General features: G+C 45.4%; 1 protein-coding gene across 1 annotated transcript in view; it reads right to left on the bottom strand.

Annotated features, from left to right (window-relative positions):
• Positions 1–15,318, bottom strand: part of LOC126263005 (serine protease easter-like) — a 161,463-nt gene that overhangs the window by 34,123 nt on the left and 112,022 nt on the right. The window contains exons 4-5 of the mRNA XM_049959970.1: positions 10,078–10,183; positions 5,491–5,693 (exon numbers count right to left, since the gene is read on the bottom strand). Of these exons, the coding sequence (XP_049815927.1) occupies positions 5,491–5,693; positions 10,078–10,183 (309 nt within the window). The remainder of the gene's footprint in view (positions 1–5,490; positions 5,694–10,077; positions 10,184–15,318) is intronic.

Genomic DNA, 15,318 nt, shown 5'->3' with positions numbered 1-15,318 from the left:
GAATGAGTGCATCCTTTTCTAAAATCATCTTTAATCCCAGCACTTCGTCCTTTGTCTTGCATTCTTGTTATTCCCTCTTGGTTCTTATATATATTGTGTATTACCCGTAATACTCTGTAGTTTACTGATACTTTTCTGAGAATTTCGAATATCTTGCACAATTTTACACTGACAATCGCTTTTTCTCGATCGACAAAAATTATGAAGGAAGTTTTCCTACAGAACTACCTCTCTAGTGTCGCAAAACGAAACTGATCGTCACCTCAATTTTCTGTTCCATTCTTCAGTATATTCTTGTTAGCAACGTTAAGCCGATCATGCGATAGTTCGTCGTACAATGATTTACTAATGACACACATGTATGAATATCAGCTTTTGAGAATACTTTAATTCCAAGCGTTTCCCTGTACTTTTATGGTTTTTATTCAGTAATTGAATCTGCTCTTCAATACTCCTTTCGTATTCATATTTAGAAACCTGAAGACGTCCCTTGGGCATGGGTGTGTGTGTGTGTGTTGCACTTAGCGTTAGTTTAAGTTATACAGGGTGTTTCAAAAATGACCGGTATATTTGAAACGGCAATAAAAACTAAACGAGCAGCTATAGAAATACACCGTTTGTTGCAATATGCTTGGGACAACAGTACATTTTCAGGCGGACAAACTTTCGAAATTACAGTAGTTACAATTTTCAACAACAGATGGCGCTGCAAGTGATGTGAAAGATATAGAAGACAACGCAGTCTGTGGGTGCGCCATTCTGTACGTCGTCTTTCTGCTGTAAGCGTGTGCTGTTCACAACGTGCAAGTGTGCTGTGGACAACATGGTTTATTCCTTAGAACAGAGGATTTTTCTGGTGTTGGAATTCCACCGCCTAGAACACAGTGTTGTTGCAACAAGACGAAGTTTTCAACGGAGGTTTAATGTAACCAAAGGACCGAAAAGCGATACAATAAAGGATCTGTTTGAAAAATTTCAACGGACTGGGAACGTGACGGATGAACGTGCTGGAAAGGTAGGGCGACCACGTACGGCAACCACAGAGGGCAACGCGCAGCTAGTGCAGCAGGTGATCCAACAGCGGCCTCGGGTTTCCGTTCGCCGTGTTGCAGCTGCGGTCCAAATGACGCCAACGTCCACGTATCGTCTCATGCGACAGAGTTTACACCTCTATCCATACAAAATTCAAACGCGGCAACCCCTCAGCGCCGCTACCATTGCTGCACGAGAGACATTCGCTAACGATATAGTGCACAGGATTGATGACGGCGATATGCATGTGGGCAGCATTTGGTTTACTGACGAAGCTTATTTTTACCTGGACGGCTTCGTCAATAAACAGAACTGGCGCATATGGGGAACCGAAAAGCCCCATGTTGCAGTCCCATCGTCCCTGCATCCTCAAAAAATACTGGTCTGGGCCGCCATTTCTTCCAAAGGAATCATTGGCCCATTTTTCAGATCCGAAACGATTACTGCATCACGCTATCTGGACATTCTTCGTGAATTTGTGGCGGTACAAACTGCCTTAGACGACACTGCGAACACCTCGTGGTTTATGCAAGATGGTGCCCGGCCACATCGCACGGCCGACGTCTTTAATTTCCTGAATGAATATTTCGATGATCGTGTGATTGCTTTGGGCTATCCGAAACATACAGGAGGCGGCGTGGATTGGCCTCCCTATTCGCCAGACATGAACCCCTGTGACTTCTTTCTGTGGGGACACTTGAAAGACCAGGTGTACCGCCAGAATCCAGAAACAATTGAACAGCTGAAGCAGTACATCTCATCTGCATGTGAAGCCATTCCGCCAGACACGTTGTCAAAGGTTTCGGGTAATTTCATTCAGAGACTACGCCATATTATTGCTACGCATGGTGGATATGTGGAAAATATCGTACTATAGAGTTTCCCAGACCGCAGCGCCATCTGTTGTTGACAATTGTAACTACTGTAATTTCGAAAGTTTGTCTGCCTGAAAATGTACTGTTGTCCCAAGCATATTGCAACAAACGGTGTATTTCTATCGCTGCTCGTTTAGTTTTTATTACCGTTTCAAATATACCGGTCATTTTTGAAACACCCTGTATTAAATAGTGTGTAAGCTTAGGGACCAATGACCTTAGCAGTTTGGTCCCATGAGACTTTACCGCAAATTTCCAGTTTCCAAAACCTGAAGATGTCCTGTAGACCGAAACACATAATAAATAAAGTTGTTTAATTCAGCTGCCGAAGATGTTTCAATTACATATCTGCAAGAAAGAAATGTCTGTCGCTATGAATTGCGTACGTTTTCGTCAGCACTGGGCGCCGAGTGAAACACATTGTGAACATTTTGTTAGGGCGATATGCATCTACACATTTCAAAAACGAAGCTGCAGATATCAGCCAGAGCACAAGAGAAACTCTTATGAGAGACATTCGGGGTATTTTTTTAATGAAGTAATGGAGATTTACTGTATTCGTCGACCAGTTCGGTTATTACAAACACTGAGAGCCTGTGTAATAATGCCCACAGAAGCGGAATGCGCCAACAAGAGAAAATATGCACGTATACATTATCGCGTACACAAAGTACGAAAAGGCATTGCATTGGCGGAGCTGTCATTTGTTCTCATGTGATTCATGTGAAAAGAAGTAACAGTTTCAGAGACTTTACTGGTGTTATAGAAGTATGATTTTATGTGTATACACCTACCAGTTAGTAGGAGACCCAGGTTAGATTCCCGGCCTCAGTACAAATTTTCACTCACCTCTTCAGTCTGTACTCATAAAATCATATCTGTATGAGATCATTAAAGTATCTGAAACTGTGACATTTCATTTATATAACTACCTGCTCCTGGGTTTCTGGCTGGATCCCCATTTAAGTTCGATGATACTCCAGAGTATGAAGAACCTCGGCAATTCTGTTCATATGTAAAGGGGGAATTTAAAGTAGAATTGGGTGGGAATGCGATTTGTATCGAGGAGGGAGATGTGCTAGGAAATCAGTGTAGTTGTGTGAACTGCTGTGCCAAAGTTGCTTAGTGGCTAACGCACCTGCCTAGGAAGCAGGAGACCCGGGTTCGGTTCCCAGCCTTGGTACAAATTTTCGCTCGCCACTTCAGTCTATAAACATAAAATCTTACCGACCTGATTATGACCATACTACCCGAATTAACTAGCGGAATGGTCGCTGGAGCTAGACGCATGGGACATTCCATTTCGGAAATCGTTAGGAAATCAACAATATGAGATCCACAGTGTCAAGAGTGTGCCGAGACTACCAAATTTTAGACATTACTTCTCACTATGGGCAATGCAGTCGCCGATGGCCTTCACGTAACGGCCGAGAGCAGCGGCGTTTTAGTAGAGTTGTCTGTGCTAGCATACAAGCGACACTGTGTAAAATAACCCCAGGCATCAAAGTGGGACGTATAACGAACGAATCCTAAGAACAGTGCACCGAAATACGGCGCTAGTGGGCTATGGTAGCAGCACGACATTGGCTGCAACGGCTGTCCTGGGCTCTTGACCATATCGGTTGGACCTTAGACGACTGGAAAACTATGGCCTGTTCAGATGAGTCCAGATTTTAATTAGTAAGATTTGATGATAAGTTTCGAATGTGACTCAGACCCCACGAATCCATGGACTCAAGTTGTCGACAAGGCACTGCAACATGCTGAGGGCTCCATAATGCGTGGGCTGTGTGTACATGGAATTGACTGGGTCCGCTGGCCCAAATGGATCTTTCACTGAAAATGGTTATGTTCAGCTACTTGGAGCATGTTCCCAAACAATGATGGAATTTTTATGGACGACAATGTACCAAGTGTGCCATGTCACCAGGCCACAGTTGACTGTCGAAAAATCTGTAAGACCGTGGCTAGCCTCCAGCTGATTCAGGTTTCTACGAGAGCGGCTTTCAGGCTCTTGTTGATCGATGGCAAAAGTGACTAACGAATGGAGGCAGTTGTGTGGAAGATTACATTATTTGCTGAAATCTTGCTCTATTTAACTGTACGACAGACTGATGACCATAGATGTTAAGTCCCATAGTGCCCATAGCCATTTGAACTGTACGACATTGTAGTGTCTAAGTGATGATTAACTGAAACCCTCAGCTGCCGACAGGTGTTGTTGATATACCTCGATGTGGACAGCAGAAAACGTGTGCCCCGACCGGGACCCGAACCCTGGATCTCCTGCTTGCATGGCAGACGCTTTATCCATCTGAGCCACCGAGGACACAGATGAATAGTGCGACTGCAGGGAATTATTCCTTGCACGCTTCCCGTGAGACTCACTTTCCCAAATGACCACAAGTCTACGTATGTAATGTACCTTATAGACATTTGCCCATCCACTCATTACCCGCGCACACTTTAGCGATTCCCGTAAGAGTTTGGGCAGCCTGTGCGCATTCGCACAGACGAAGGTTAATGGGTGGGTAGCCTTTAACTATATATATGATGACAGTAACTGTTCTCGAAAAAGCAGATACTGTTGATGAACTTGCAGCTTTTCACTGGAATAAATGATCATTAACAGCAAGGGATAAGTCCCTGCAGTCGCGCTATTAATCTGTGTCCTCGGTGGTTCAGATGGATAGAGCGTCTGCCATGTAAGCAAGAGATCCCGGGTTCGGGTCCCGGTCGGGGCACACATTTTCAGCTGTCCACATCGAGGTATATCAACAACACCTGTCGGCAGCTGAGGGTTTCAGTTAATCATCGTTTATTCCAGGGAAAAGCTGCAAGGTCATCAACAGTATCTGTTCCTTCGAGAACAGTTACTGTATATTGTAGTGTCTGTCTGTTCAGAAGTACGATGTAATGTTCCTTTATATATGCTAGCGTGTCCAAAGAAACAGGCACTGTGGCGACTACAGCCGTTATGAAATACATGAAATGTATTGGCAGTTGCGATTATGGACAATTATCAACTTTATGTGGAATGATGGCAATGAAAGTTTGTGCTTGACAGGGACTTGAGCCCGAATTTCTCGTTTAGCGCGAGCGTATGCCTAATCAACAGGCTATCCGAGCACTCATCACGACCAGACCGAAACTTCCATACGTCGTCCACCATGTATCCATAACTTGCACTCGCACATCCATTATGTATATTCCCATACAGGAGAGACATTTTACTTGAGAGTGTCATGCCTGGTGTCGAAAGATAGTACGATACTGCAGTGCATGTGTTGTTCAGAAGTTTTGGGCTGTGAAGCGTGCTCGAATAGTCTAATGAAAGACAATCGCTCGTGATAAGTGACAGTTCTGGGTTCCAGTCCCGGTCTGGCACAAGGTTTCATTGCTGTCATTCCATCATGCAGTTGATGGTTTCCGATTGTCCATACACGCAAGTGCGAATATATTTCATATATTATTTAACTGTATTTGTTTCCATGAAAATAAAAGAGGCATAGGTTTGGAAATGATCTTCGTAATGACTCAATTGGCCGATTACGATTACTCGTAGAGGAACTGTGTTTATTACGTGTGGTAGGCGCGTCGCGGTCGAGGCGCAACAGCGCGATGTCGTTGAACTGGTTGGAGCTGAAGGGCTCGTAGTCGGGGTGCGGCAGCGACTGCTCGACGCCGAAGTCCTGCGGCGGGTCTGCGCACGTCTCGCCGCCCGTGTACTCCTCCACGCAGTCGCGATCCAGGTCCGTGTTGTACTCGCCCAGCCGCACGCTCACCCTGCGCACACCAAGCGAGCTACACTGCTGCCTCCTGCCCCCTGACGTCACGCACTGCCAATGTGCGTCCAGAGCAGAAACAAAGAAGCTTTCATAAAACTAAACACGAGGAAGATGAGACTTCCCACATGACACTTGCTGATGTCAATTCTCACAGAAAAAAACAATATATTTGGAAACAATACAAACTACAACAGTAAAATAAACTGCTGACCATTAAAACTTGTAACAGGACATCCGCCTCCAGCATTACTTTTCCTCGGCTTAATTGTCGATACCACTATTATTTTCCGGGTTTTGGTCAGGTTAATATTATCTCAGTTGCTTTTCTGAAAACTTTCATATAATTTTATACACAGTATGTTATATTTCAAGCTGAAATTTATGGAAAGGAATTACTTTATTAAATATTTAAGCTTTGATGTTATAAGCGATAAGTACTAGTCCTGACAGTACATTTAAAATTACCTTTTTTAGAAACATCCGAAATTACGAATTATTTGCACACTTAAAATTTCTATTATTATTTACGCAATCCTGTACTGTTTACTATGTTTATTTCTGGATCCATTTATGAAATAATGATCGAAATTAATTATGTAACGAAAACTGGTATGAATTCATTTGTTAAGAAAAGTTGTAAACCCTTTGGAATATTGTTATTTCCGCAGAGTGATGTGATTGGACGTATTTTTATATAATCCGCGCGAACAATGTAATTCGGGCTTTATTAATGTGAAAAATCAAAATACTGTAAGATATACTAAAATGTGAGAAAATCAGTGGAAAATATATTTACGTAAAAAAAAAAAAAATCTGCAGCTACCAGCTTCCAGTTTATTTAGTTCAAACCAATCGTGAGGAACTGATGATACATTTTCAGCTTCAAGGATCAGACCCCTAGACAAGAAGAACTGGAGCCATCTCAACATGACAAGCTAAGTAAACTTGAAAGTTTATTGCAATCTTCGCTCCTCTCAAATCTTCATAAAAGACTTTCCTTATTAATTACTTGGACTGGGCATTGTTTAATGTAGACCGTAGATGGAAGAAGGAAGGAGGGGGAGATTACAAGCTGCAACAGCAGAAAGAGTAGCAAACGACAAAGTTTTACTTATTGTATGTACAGTGATAAGATTTGTAGGTGTTTTAGGGGAATTAAGGGTGCCACATCTACGAACAACAATGGTTCTAAGCCTGGTGGTCATCGATCCAAACCGAGTTTGGCTGAAGGATACAGGAACGTCATTCCATGGTGCTTCAACGCTATGACAGAATTCATAAATAGCAGTGTCTGGAGAGTGAGGGAGTGCCGGTCTCTCTGAAAACCGTGACCGCATGTTTTCAGTGGATGACATCTAGAAAACGCGTTGGCCAGGGCAACAGTCGGATACCATCTATATCAATCAGGATCGGATGAGCAGCAGGCAGTCTTGCGTTATTTTGCTGGAAGATAGCGTAAAGAAGACCGCGAAGATAGGGCACTGACACCGGTTTTAAGACATAAATTTAACGTTTGCTGTCCGAATTATCAAAGGCGATCGTGTTGAGTACCCGTTGGCACCCTATACCATCACGCCAAGTGCTAGGCCTGTATGACGGTGACAAATGCAATCTGCCAACATTCGTTCTCCTCAGAGCCTCCACACATGGATACATCAAACGTGATTCTGTATTCAGAACTGGAAATCGCCTGAAAATGTGATATGGTCACACTCCTGTGTCCAGTGATGTCGTCGGACGCATCACTGTCGGTGCACATACGTCTGCTGCTGCGTCAAGGGATGCCGCCATGATGGCCGCTGTGCTTATATACTGTGGTAGTCCAGACGTCAGACGTCGTCGTACTGACCGTCTGGGCACTTGTCCCAAACAAGCACATTCCCTCTCTCAACTTACGTGGCGTGATTGTACGGTCTGTAACTGCCAAGCAGACGACGCGTTGTTCTCTCGGTTCCTTGTCGTGTAGGGCTTTCGAGATTTTGTGTGTCGTTAAGCATAGCCACACTGAACGCGTGGAGTCCATATTCGCATGATGATGAACAATGCGAGCAACAGTATCATAGGACTATAAACCGCAGTCTCAGTAATCCACGGTACTGCCGCTACCGAATTCCGGCACGTGCTGCTAAACGTTTCTTCTTCGTACCCGAAGCATGATACGATCTTCTCACAAACAAACAACTTTCAAATATGACTTCCGTGTCAGCTCACTGCTTTACCTCCCCTTATACAGGATTTTCGGAAATTCGCGTTAAAAACTTCTGGGACTTGTGGAGGGGGATGGGTACATAAAACTTTGAACAGGAACCCATGTCTGGAAACGAATTCTTTTCGTGCTACAAATGTTTGAAAACGTATTTGCTTGCTAGGTTTACAAGAAGGTAGTCATGGCGGGGATGCTTACATCGGATTGACTGATGTCATTTGAAGTCTGTCCTATCTCACTGACCTGGTTCGAGCCTCATTCACGCATCTGTGTTAGAGGTGGTCTGGAGTGTTGGAGGGGATGTGGATGTAGTAGTTGTTCATCCAAAACATATCGGACTGTGCTGGGAGCAACATCCATTGCACGCTCAATTGCTCGTGTACTCGTTGACGCTTTCTCTTCAATATGATGCAGGGCGGTCTCTTACAGTTCGGGTGTGCGGAACACCAGGGTCACGCCTGATGACGGCGAAGGTAATCCCTTCTCGAAGCCGTTCGGTAATTGTGACGAAAAGGGTACGCGATGAAGTCGGACGTTATGCACAACGATCTTCATAAAGGTGACGAGCAGTTTCTCCGTTACTACCAACTTCGACATACAGAAGGATCATGTCGGAGTATCCTGCAAACGAGTACTCAAACATGTTGCTCTGTAACTCACAGACACCTGAATGAGGCTCAAGCCAGGCGAGAGAGGTAGGTTAAACGGATATACCACGAAAACGGCAAGTTTCCGGACGTGGGTTCTCTTATGTACTCACTCTCCTTTACAGGTCCCAGAAATCTGTAACGGGAATTTCCGAACACCCTGTATACAGACTGTAGATGGCGTCGCTGCTTCTTACTTTGTGTGGCAGCACTGAAATGCTAATTACGTGCATGTCCTGGCATACAGTACACTTCATGGCAATCTGATGTTCCTTGCGTGTAGCTTCCTGGTGCTATAGTTTTAATGGCCAGCAGCGCAAATGTAAATCTGTGCAAGTATAGGAAAATTAGTAGTCTCTTTGACAATGGTCTAGTCGTTCGTAGCACTACATGCCTCTGATGCTGTTATTTACACGGCAAACCTCTTGAAAGTTTTTCTAGGAAATACAATATCGGTCTTTTGAAACTACTTGGTAGATTAAAACCTTTTGCCTTATTGGGACTAGAAATTACGGGTGGAACCTTGATGCTAGTGGGCAAAGCCCTTGCTCACTGTGCTAGCCAGGTGCGGCTTACAACCTACGCTCACATCACTTCTACGAAGACCTCTCCTCCAATTTCCAAACTTCACTGAAACTCTCCTGTATACCTTCTACAGCAAAGCTCTGGGTTCGAATGCCGATCCGGCATACGGCTGTAAGCTGCCAGGAACTTTCAGAACATCACATATTGTCTGCAGAGCAACAGGATCATTCTGGAAATAAGCCATTTCTCATCAGTTTCCAGGAGTGTTAGTCCACAGCGAGGTGAAGGATGGTTTGTGTCAAGTTTGGAAAGTGGGAGAGAAGTACTGAGAAACTGAGGAAAGGAAGTGTTGAGGGTGTGGGAGTGAGCTATGGAGGAAGAGCAGATGAGATTCGAGACTTCGTAATTTTTTTAAGATAAAGGTCTGGTCTTCATGGACAAGTGCTGTATGTATCGCTACGACTACGAGGACAATCAAACAGTAGAAACATACTGCTCCACCGCCGTCGTGAGAGCTGAAGATCCAATCATTATTGGGCAAGTTGATGCTGTTTTTGGGCCTGCCATGGTGTGGTGCCGACTGATTATGTTCGTTTGGGGCAAACCATTAAAGAATGACACCACCCAGATCTCCTGACAGTCTTACGGGAGACTACTACAGTGGGAGTTTTTAACCATTGCGTGACGGGAGCTTCCATCATGACGGCGAGCTGGTTTTCGAGGTGGAACAAAGGCTCGTACAACAAAGGTCCGTGCTAACTCATCCCTCGTGGGGAAAAATTGAAGGGTGGTGACTATATAGAGGAAAACTCACCAGGTTTCATAGTCGCAGCTTCATATTTTGGAGGAGATGATAAAAATTGCAGAACTTGCCCTCGCACTGTTACACATTTGGCTGTCGTGTTTAATGGAATACATTTTGATATTGAACAGAAACTCGTTTTGTTACTATCGGAGAAGCTGGCGTTGCAATGACTGTAAGGGACTGCTTGGCGGATACTCACAGGCGATAATCACGGATGTCCCTCCCGTTGACGCAGTGGGACGCTGTGAGTACATATCTGCTGTTGATGAGGACTCCACCGCAAAGGAACAGCAGCTGCCCATCCCCTGAAAATGCAAAAAAATCGTCACGAGGTACCACCCTGCAATTAATGAAATACATATGAGGAAAAGGATAATATCTAGTGACATCTCTGTTAATAATTTCTGGGACTAAAAACAACATTTCAAAGGCTGGAAAATAAATGAGATTTCGACTTGCTATAAAAGCCAAATGTTTACGAGAAAACAAAAACGCTGTACTGCATTTCAAAGCAAGGCTTATTATGGTGACTGCCTCTTCAAAGATAAAGATGTGTTGTGGAACATGGTATAGATCACAGCAACAGCTATTCATAAACTACGCCTCTCTGAGAACGTGTCAAGCACGCATGACGACCCTTATAGACTTTCACAGTAAGTACTTCGCAGAGTATGAAGTAATATTAAGACTGTGAGTCATCATTTATCAATTGATGCGTCTAAGCACTGTAAACACACCGCCGCAAAAAAATTGCAACAGCAAAAAGGAGTTGTGCGACGTAAACAAAAGTTGGTAGAGAGTTTCTAATCTGAAAGAGGATGTCTACTCAAATTTCACGCCAGTCGTATAAGAGTGGCGATGAAAATCAGGTTTGCTTTCAATAAACGCTGTAACGATACCTTTGGGATTGGACGTGGTGAGTTGATGTTAGTCTAGAATGCCATTAATGCGACAAAGACGCCATCATAAACACCACAAGGTCGTGTAATAGGGCTACGAGACGCTGAATGTTCGTTCTGCGATAATGCAGAAAGACTTGGCAGGAATGTGGCCACCGTTCATGATAGCTGGCAGCAGTTGTCGAGGGAATTACGGTCTCCAGATGGCCACTTGGTAGTAGCGAGAGGGACGACCATCGTGTTCGGCGCACCAGCTGGCAACACAATGACAATGGCGAACTATTTCAGATCGGTTACTTCAAGGTCATCTCCGAGCCAGAAGCCCTTTAGCGCGCATTCCAGCGATCCAACCAGCCGCCGTTTTGCGTCTCTAGTGGTGACAAGCGAGAACTCATTGGAGGAGGGACTGGAAGTATGTGTGTTTTCTGATGAAAGCCGGTTCCGCCTCGGTGTTATTGATGGCTGTGTGTTGGTTAGGAGGAGGTGAGGTGAGCGCCTGCAACGATCGTTACGGCGGCGTAGACACACTGAATCTACACCTTGGGTTGTGCTCTGGGATGCGGTTTCGTATGACATTAACAGCACTCTAGTGCTTATCCCACGCACACTGACTGCAGTACGTCACTCTGGTGATTCGACCTGTTGTGCTGCCATTCATGCACAGCAATCCTGAAGGTGTTTTCCAGCATGGAATGGCGTACCCGCATCAGTTACCCAAACTCAGTTTGGCTCGATGACCACCCGGCTCAGAATCATTGTTGCTGGTAGAGATGGCACACCGAATAACTCTAAAACACAAACAAATTTATCACGAAATCTTGCTACTGTGAACGAACATGCTCTACAGAGTGTCGACATACTGTTTTGGCGTGCTTGATCACCAGATCTGTCTCCAGTCGAGAACATATGGCACTTTATCGGACGAAAACTCCAGCGTCATCCACAATTAACGTTAACCGTCCCTGTATTGATCGACCAAGTGCAACAAGCATGGAACTCCATCCCACGAACTGAGTTGGGGTTGGGTTGTTTGTGGGAGGAACCATCACGGCATTTGCCTGGAACGATTTAGGGAAATCACGGAAAACCTACACTCCTGGAAATTGAAATAAGAACACCGTGAATTCATTGTCCCAGGAAGGGGAAACTTTATTGACACATTCCTGGGGTCAGATACATCACATGATCACACTGACAGAACCACAGGCACATAGACACAGGCAACAGAGCATGCACAACGTCGGCACTAGTACAGTGTATATCCACCTTTCGCAGCAATGCAGGCTGCTATTCTCCCATGGAGACGATCGTAGAGGTGCTGGATGTAGTCCTGTGGAACGGCTTGCCATGCCATTTCCACCTGGCGCCTCAGTTGGACCAGCGTTCGTGCTGGACGTGCAGACCGCGTGAGACGACGCTTCATCCAGTCCCAAACATGCTCAATGGGGGACAGATCCGGAGATCTTGCTGGCCAGGGTAGTTGACTTACACCTTCTAGAGCACGTTGGGTGGCACGGGATACATGCGGACGTGCATTGTCCTGTTGGAACAGCAAGTTCCCTTGCCGGTCTAGGAATGGTAGAACGATGGGTTCGATGACGGTTTGGATGTACCGTGCACTATTCAGTGTCCCCTCGACGATCACCAGTGGTGTACGGCCAGGGTAGGAGATCGCTCCCCACACCATGATGCCAGGTGTTGGCCCTGTGTGCCTCGGTCGTATGCAGTCCTGATTGTGGCGCTCACCTGCACGGCGCCAAACACGCATACGACCATCATTGGCACCAAGGCAGAAGCGACTCTCATCGCTGAAGACGACACGTCTCCATTCGTCCCTCCATTCACGCCTGTCGCGACACCACTGGAGGCGGGCTGCACGATGTTGGGGCGTGAGCGGATGACGGCCTAACGGTGTGCGGGACCGTAGCCCAGCTTCATGGAGACGGTTGCGAATGGTCCTCGCCGATACCCCAGGAGCAACAGTGTCCCTAATTTGCTGGGAAGTGGCGGTGCGGTCCCCTACGGCACTGCGTAGGATCCTACGGTCTTGGCGTGCATCCGTGCGTCGCTGCGGTCCGGTCCCAGGTCGACGGGCACGTGCACCTTCCGCCGACCACTGGCGACAACATCGATGTACTGTGGAGACCTCACGCCCCACGTGTTGAACAATTCGGCGGTACGTCCACCCGGCCTCCCGCATGCCCACTATACGCCCTCGCTCAAAGTCCGTCAACTGCACATACGGTTCACGTCCACGCTGTCGCGGCATGCTACCAGTGTTAAAGACTGCGATGGAGCTCCGTATGCCACGGCAAACTGGCTGACACTGACGGCGGCGGTGCACAAATGCTGCGCAGCTAGCGCCATTCGACGGCCAACACCGCGGTTCCTGGTGTGTCCGCTGTGCCGTGCGTGTGATCATTGCTTGTACAGCCCTCTCGCAGTGTCCGGAGCAAGTATGGTGGGTCTGACACACCGGTGTCAATGTGTTCTTTTTTTCATTTCCAGGAGTGTATGTCAGGATGGCCGGAGGCGGGATTGCCCCAATGCGAGTGCAGTGTGCTAGCCACTGTGCCACCTCTCTCGGTCCACCAACTGATATCCGGCGCCAGTATAACAGAATGCATGCATGTTTGCATACTTGCATTCAGCATTCTGGAGGTTACACCGGTTATTAATGCGAATTTCAGAGTTACCTCGCGCTTACATTAACCTGTGATCCTGCAGTTTTAGTTGCTTAAATAAGGTAGCAATTTCATTACTCTATATTAATAACTTTTTGGTGTTTTTCTTGCGTGATTGTAGTTCGTGAAGAGTTACTTTGGACCGTCTGAGTTACAAGTTACAAATCTGTCTCGAAACTTCTGAAGAAATAAAAGAAAAGGTCGTCTAGTTACTCGCCACAGACCATCCATTCCCTGCTCCTCCTGCATTGCTCAAAAAGAGGACGACACTGATGGATGCTCTGAAATAAGGGATTGAGACTGGCCTCTAGGCGTATGGATAAAGCCTAGAAGTCCAGTTTCCGTACTCCAGAAGTTACCACAGCAACTTTTTCGTATTTAACATACGCAAAACTCTATCGGGATAGTGCAATCTCTTTTCTTCCGTGGTATGGCGTTTTTCGAATCTGAAGTACGATTCAGCGCTGTTGTGTTGGTGACCAGTGTGTACCCTATTTTACATCTGGTTTCTGATAACCATAGTGCAGTTAAGCAGACATAAAACTCGCACTGCACTAAACGTCTGGCGAAATAATCGCCTAGGCCACAGAGATAATGGAATAAGAATTCAGGCTGTGTACTTCTACAAATAACAAGAGATAACCCACAACTGAAATCTCGGCTGTACTAGAAAGTGAAGGATGTGATGCTGCTTGACCAGCAACATTATTAGTAAGTTCCGCGTAGTAGGGCAGATGTCACTAAGCCCGAGGGGTGCTAGACTGTGACGGAGTACCGGCGATGTGAGTAGTGGAAGAAACCGTGCTACCACTTTTCAGATGTACTCGATTAACGGTAAATTAAATATTTCAATAAAACATAGTAAATAAAATAAGCAACAGTGGAACGTAATAAGCTGGACATAATAGATGAGAGAAACATAGTCCAAACTATGATATAATGTCGTTTATAAAAAGTGTTCCCGAGATAGCACTTCCCTAATACGTTGCACAAAAGAAATGCTGAATTATTACTATATTTCAGATTAATAGGAGACGGACATTTTCCGCATTTTAACATTGTATACACTGTGTTGAAGGTTTATTACACGTGAAAACCGCGCGTGAAGCCGGACTCAGCTTGTCAATCGTCTACTACAATCAGCGGTTGAATCTTAAGTTAGTCCATGGGACGAGCACCACTAGCGCAACTGGTAATGTAATGCCCTGCGAGAGGTACTGATCCAAGACAGGCAAATAATTTCAGTTTATTGTATCTGCGTAAATTTTAGAAAGATGACTAAGACAGTCCGACAATTTACATTCGTTTCTTGCAGTACTACCTGTAAACTTTACCTGGTAGTCAGGGACGCAGGATACGGAGAGTGATCATCCAGTTATCACAGACTCTACTGCTTGGAGATACAGAGGGAACAAATTCCATCTTCCACAGGAGGTCCACCTTCTATGAAAGCAGAAGAAAGAAATGGAGGCAACTAACTCTAAACTATTCGTGTAATCTAATTTTCAGGAGTTTTGTTAAGACGTTCACTAATCTACATGGACACGTTGCAAATCACATTTAAGTGCCTGGCAGAGGTTTCATCGAACCACCTTCACAATAATTCTCTATTATTCCAATATAGTAGAGCGCAAGGAAAAAACGAACACCTATATCTTTCCGTGCAGGCTCTGATTTCCCTCATTTTATTGTGATGATCGTTTCTTCTAACGTATGTCTGCGTCAACAAAATATTTTCCAATTCCGAGGAGAAAGTTGGCGAGTGAAACTTTGTGAGAATATTCCACCGCAGCGAAAAACGCCTTTGTTTTAATGATATCAAAACCAAATCCTGTATCATTTCAGTGACACTCTCTC

Source organism: Schistocerca nitens, chromosome 1, assembly GCF_023898315.1.
Source record: "Schistocerca nitens isolate TAMUIC-IGC-003100 chromosome 1, iqSchNite1.1, whole genome shotgun sequence".
Lineage (NCBI taxonomy): Eukaryota > Metazoa > Arthropoda > Insecta > Orthoptera > Acrididae > Schistocerca > Schistocerca nitens.
The sequence above is the reverse complement of the archived record's forward strand: the minus strand, read 5'-3'. Positions and strand labels throughout refer to the sequence as shown.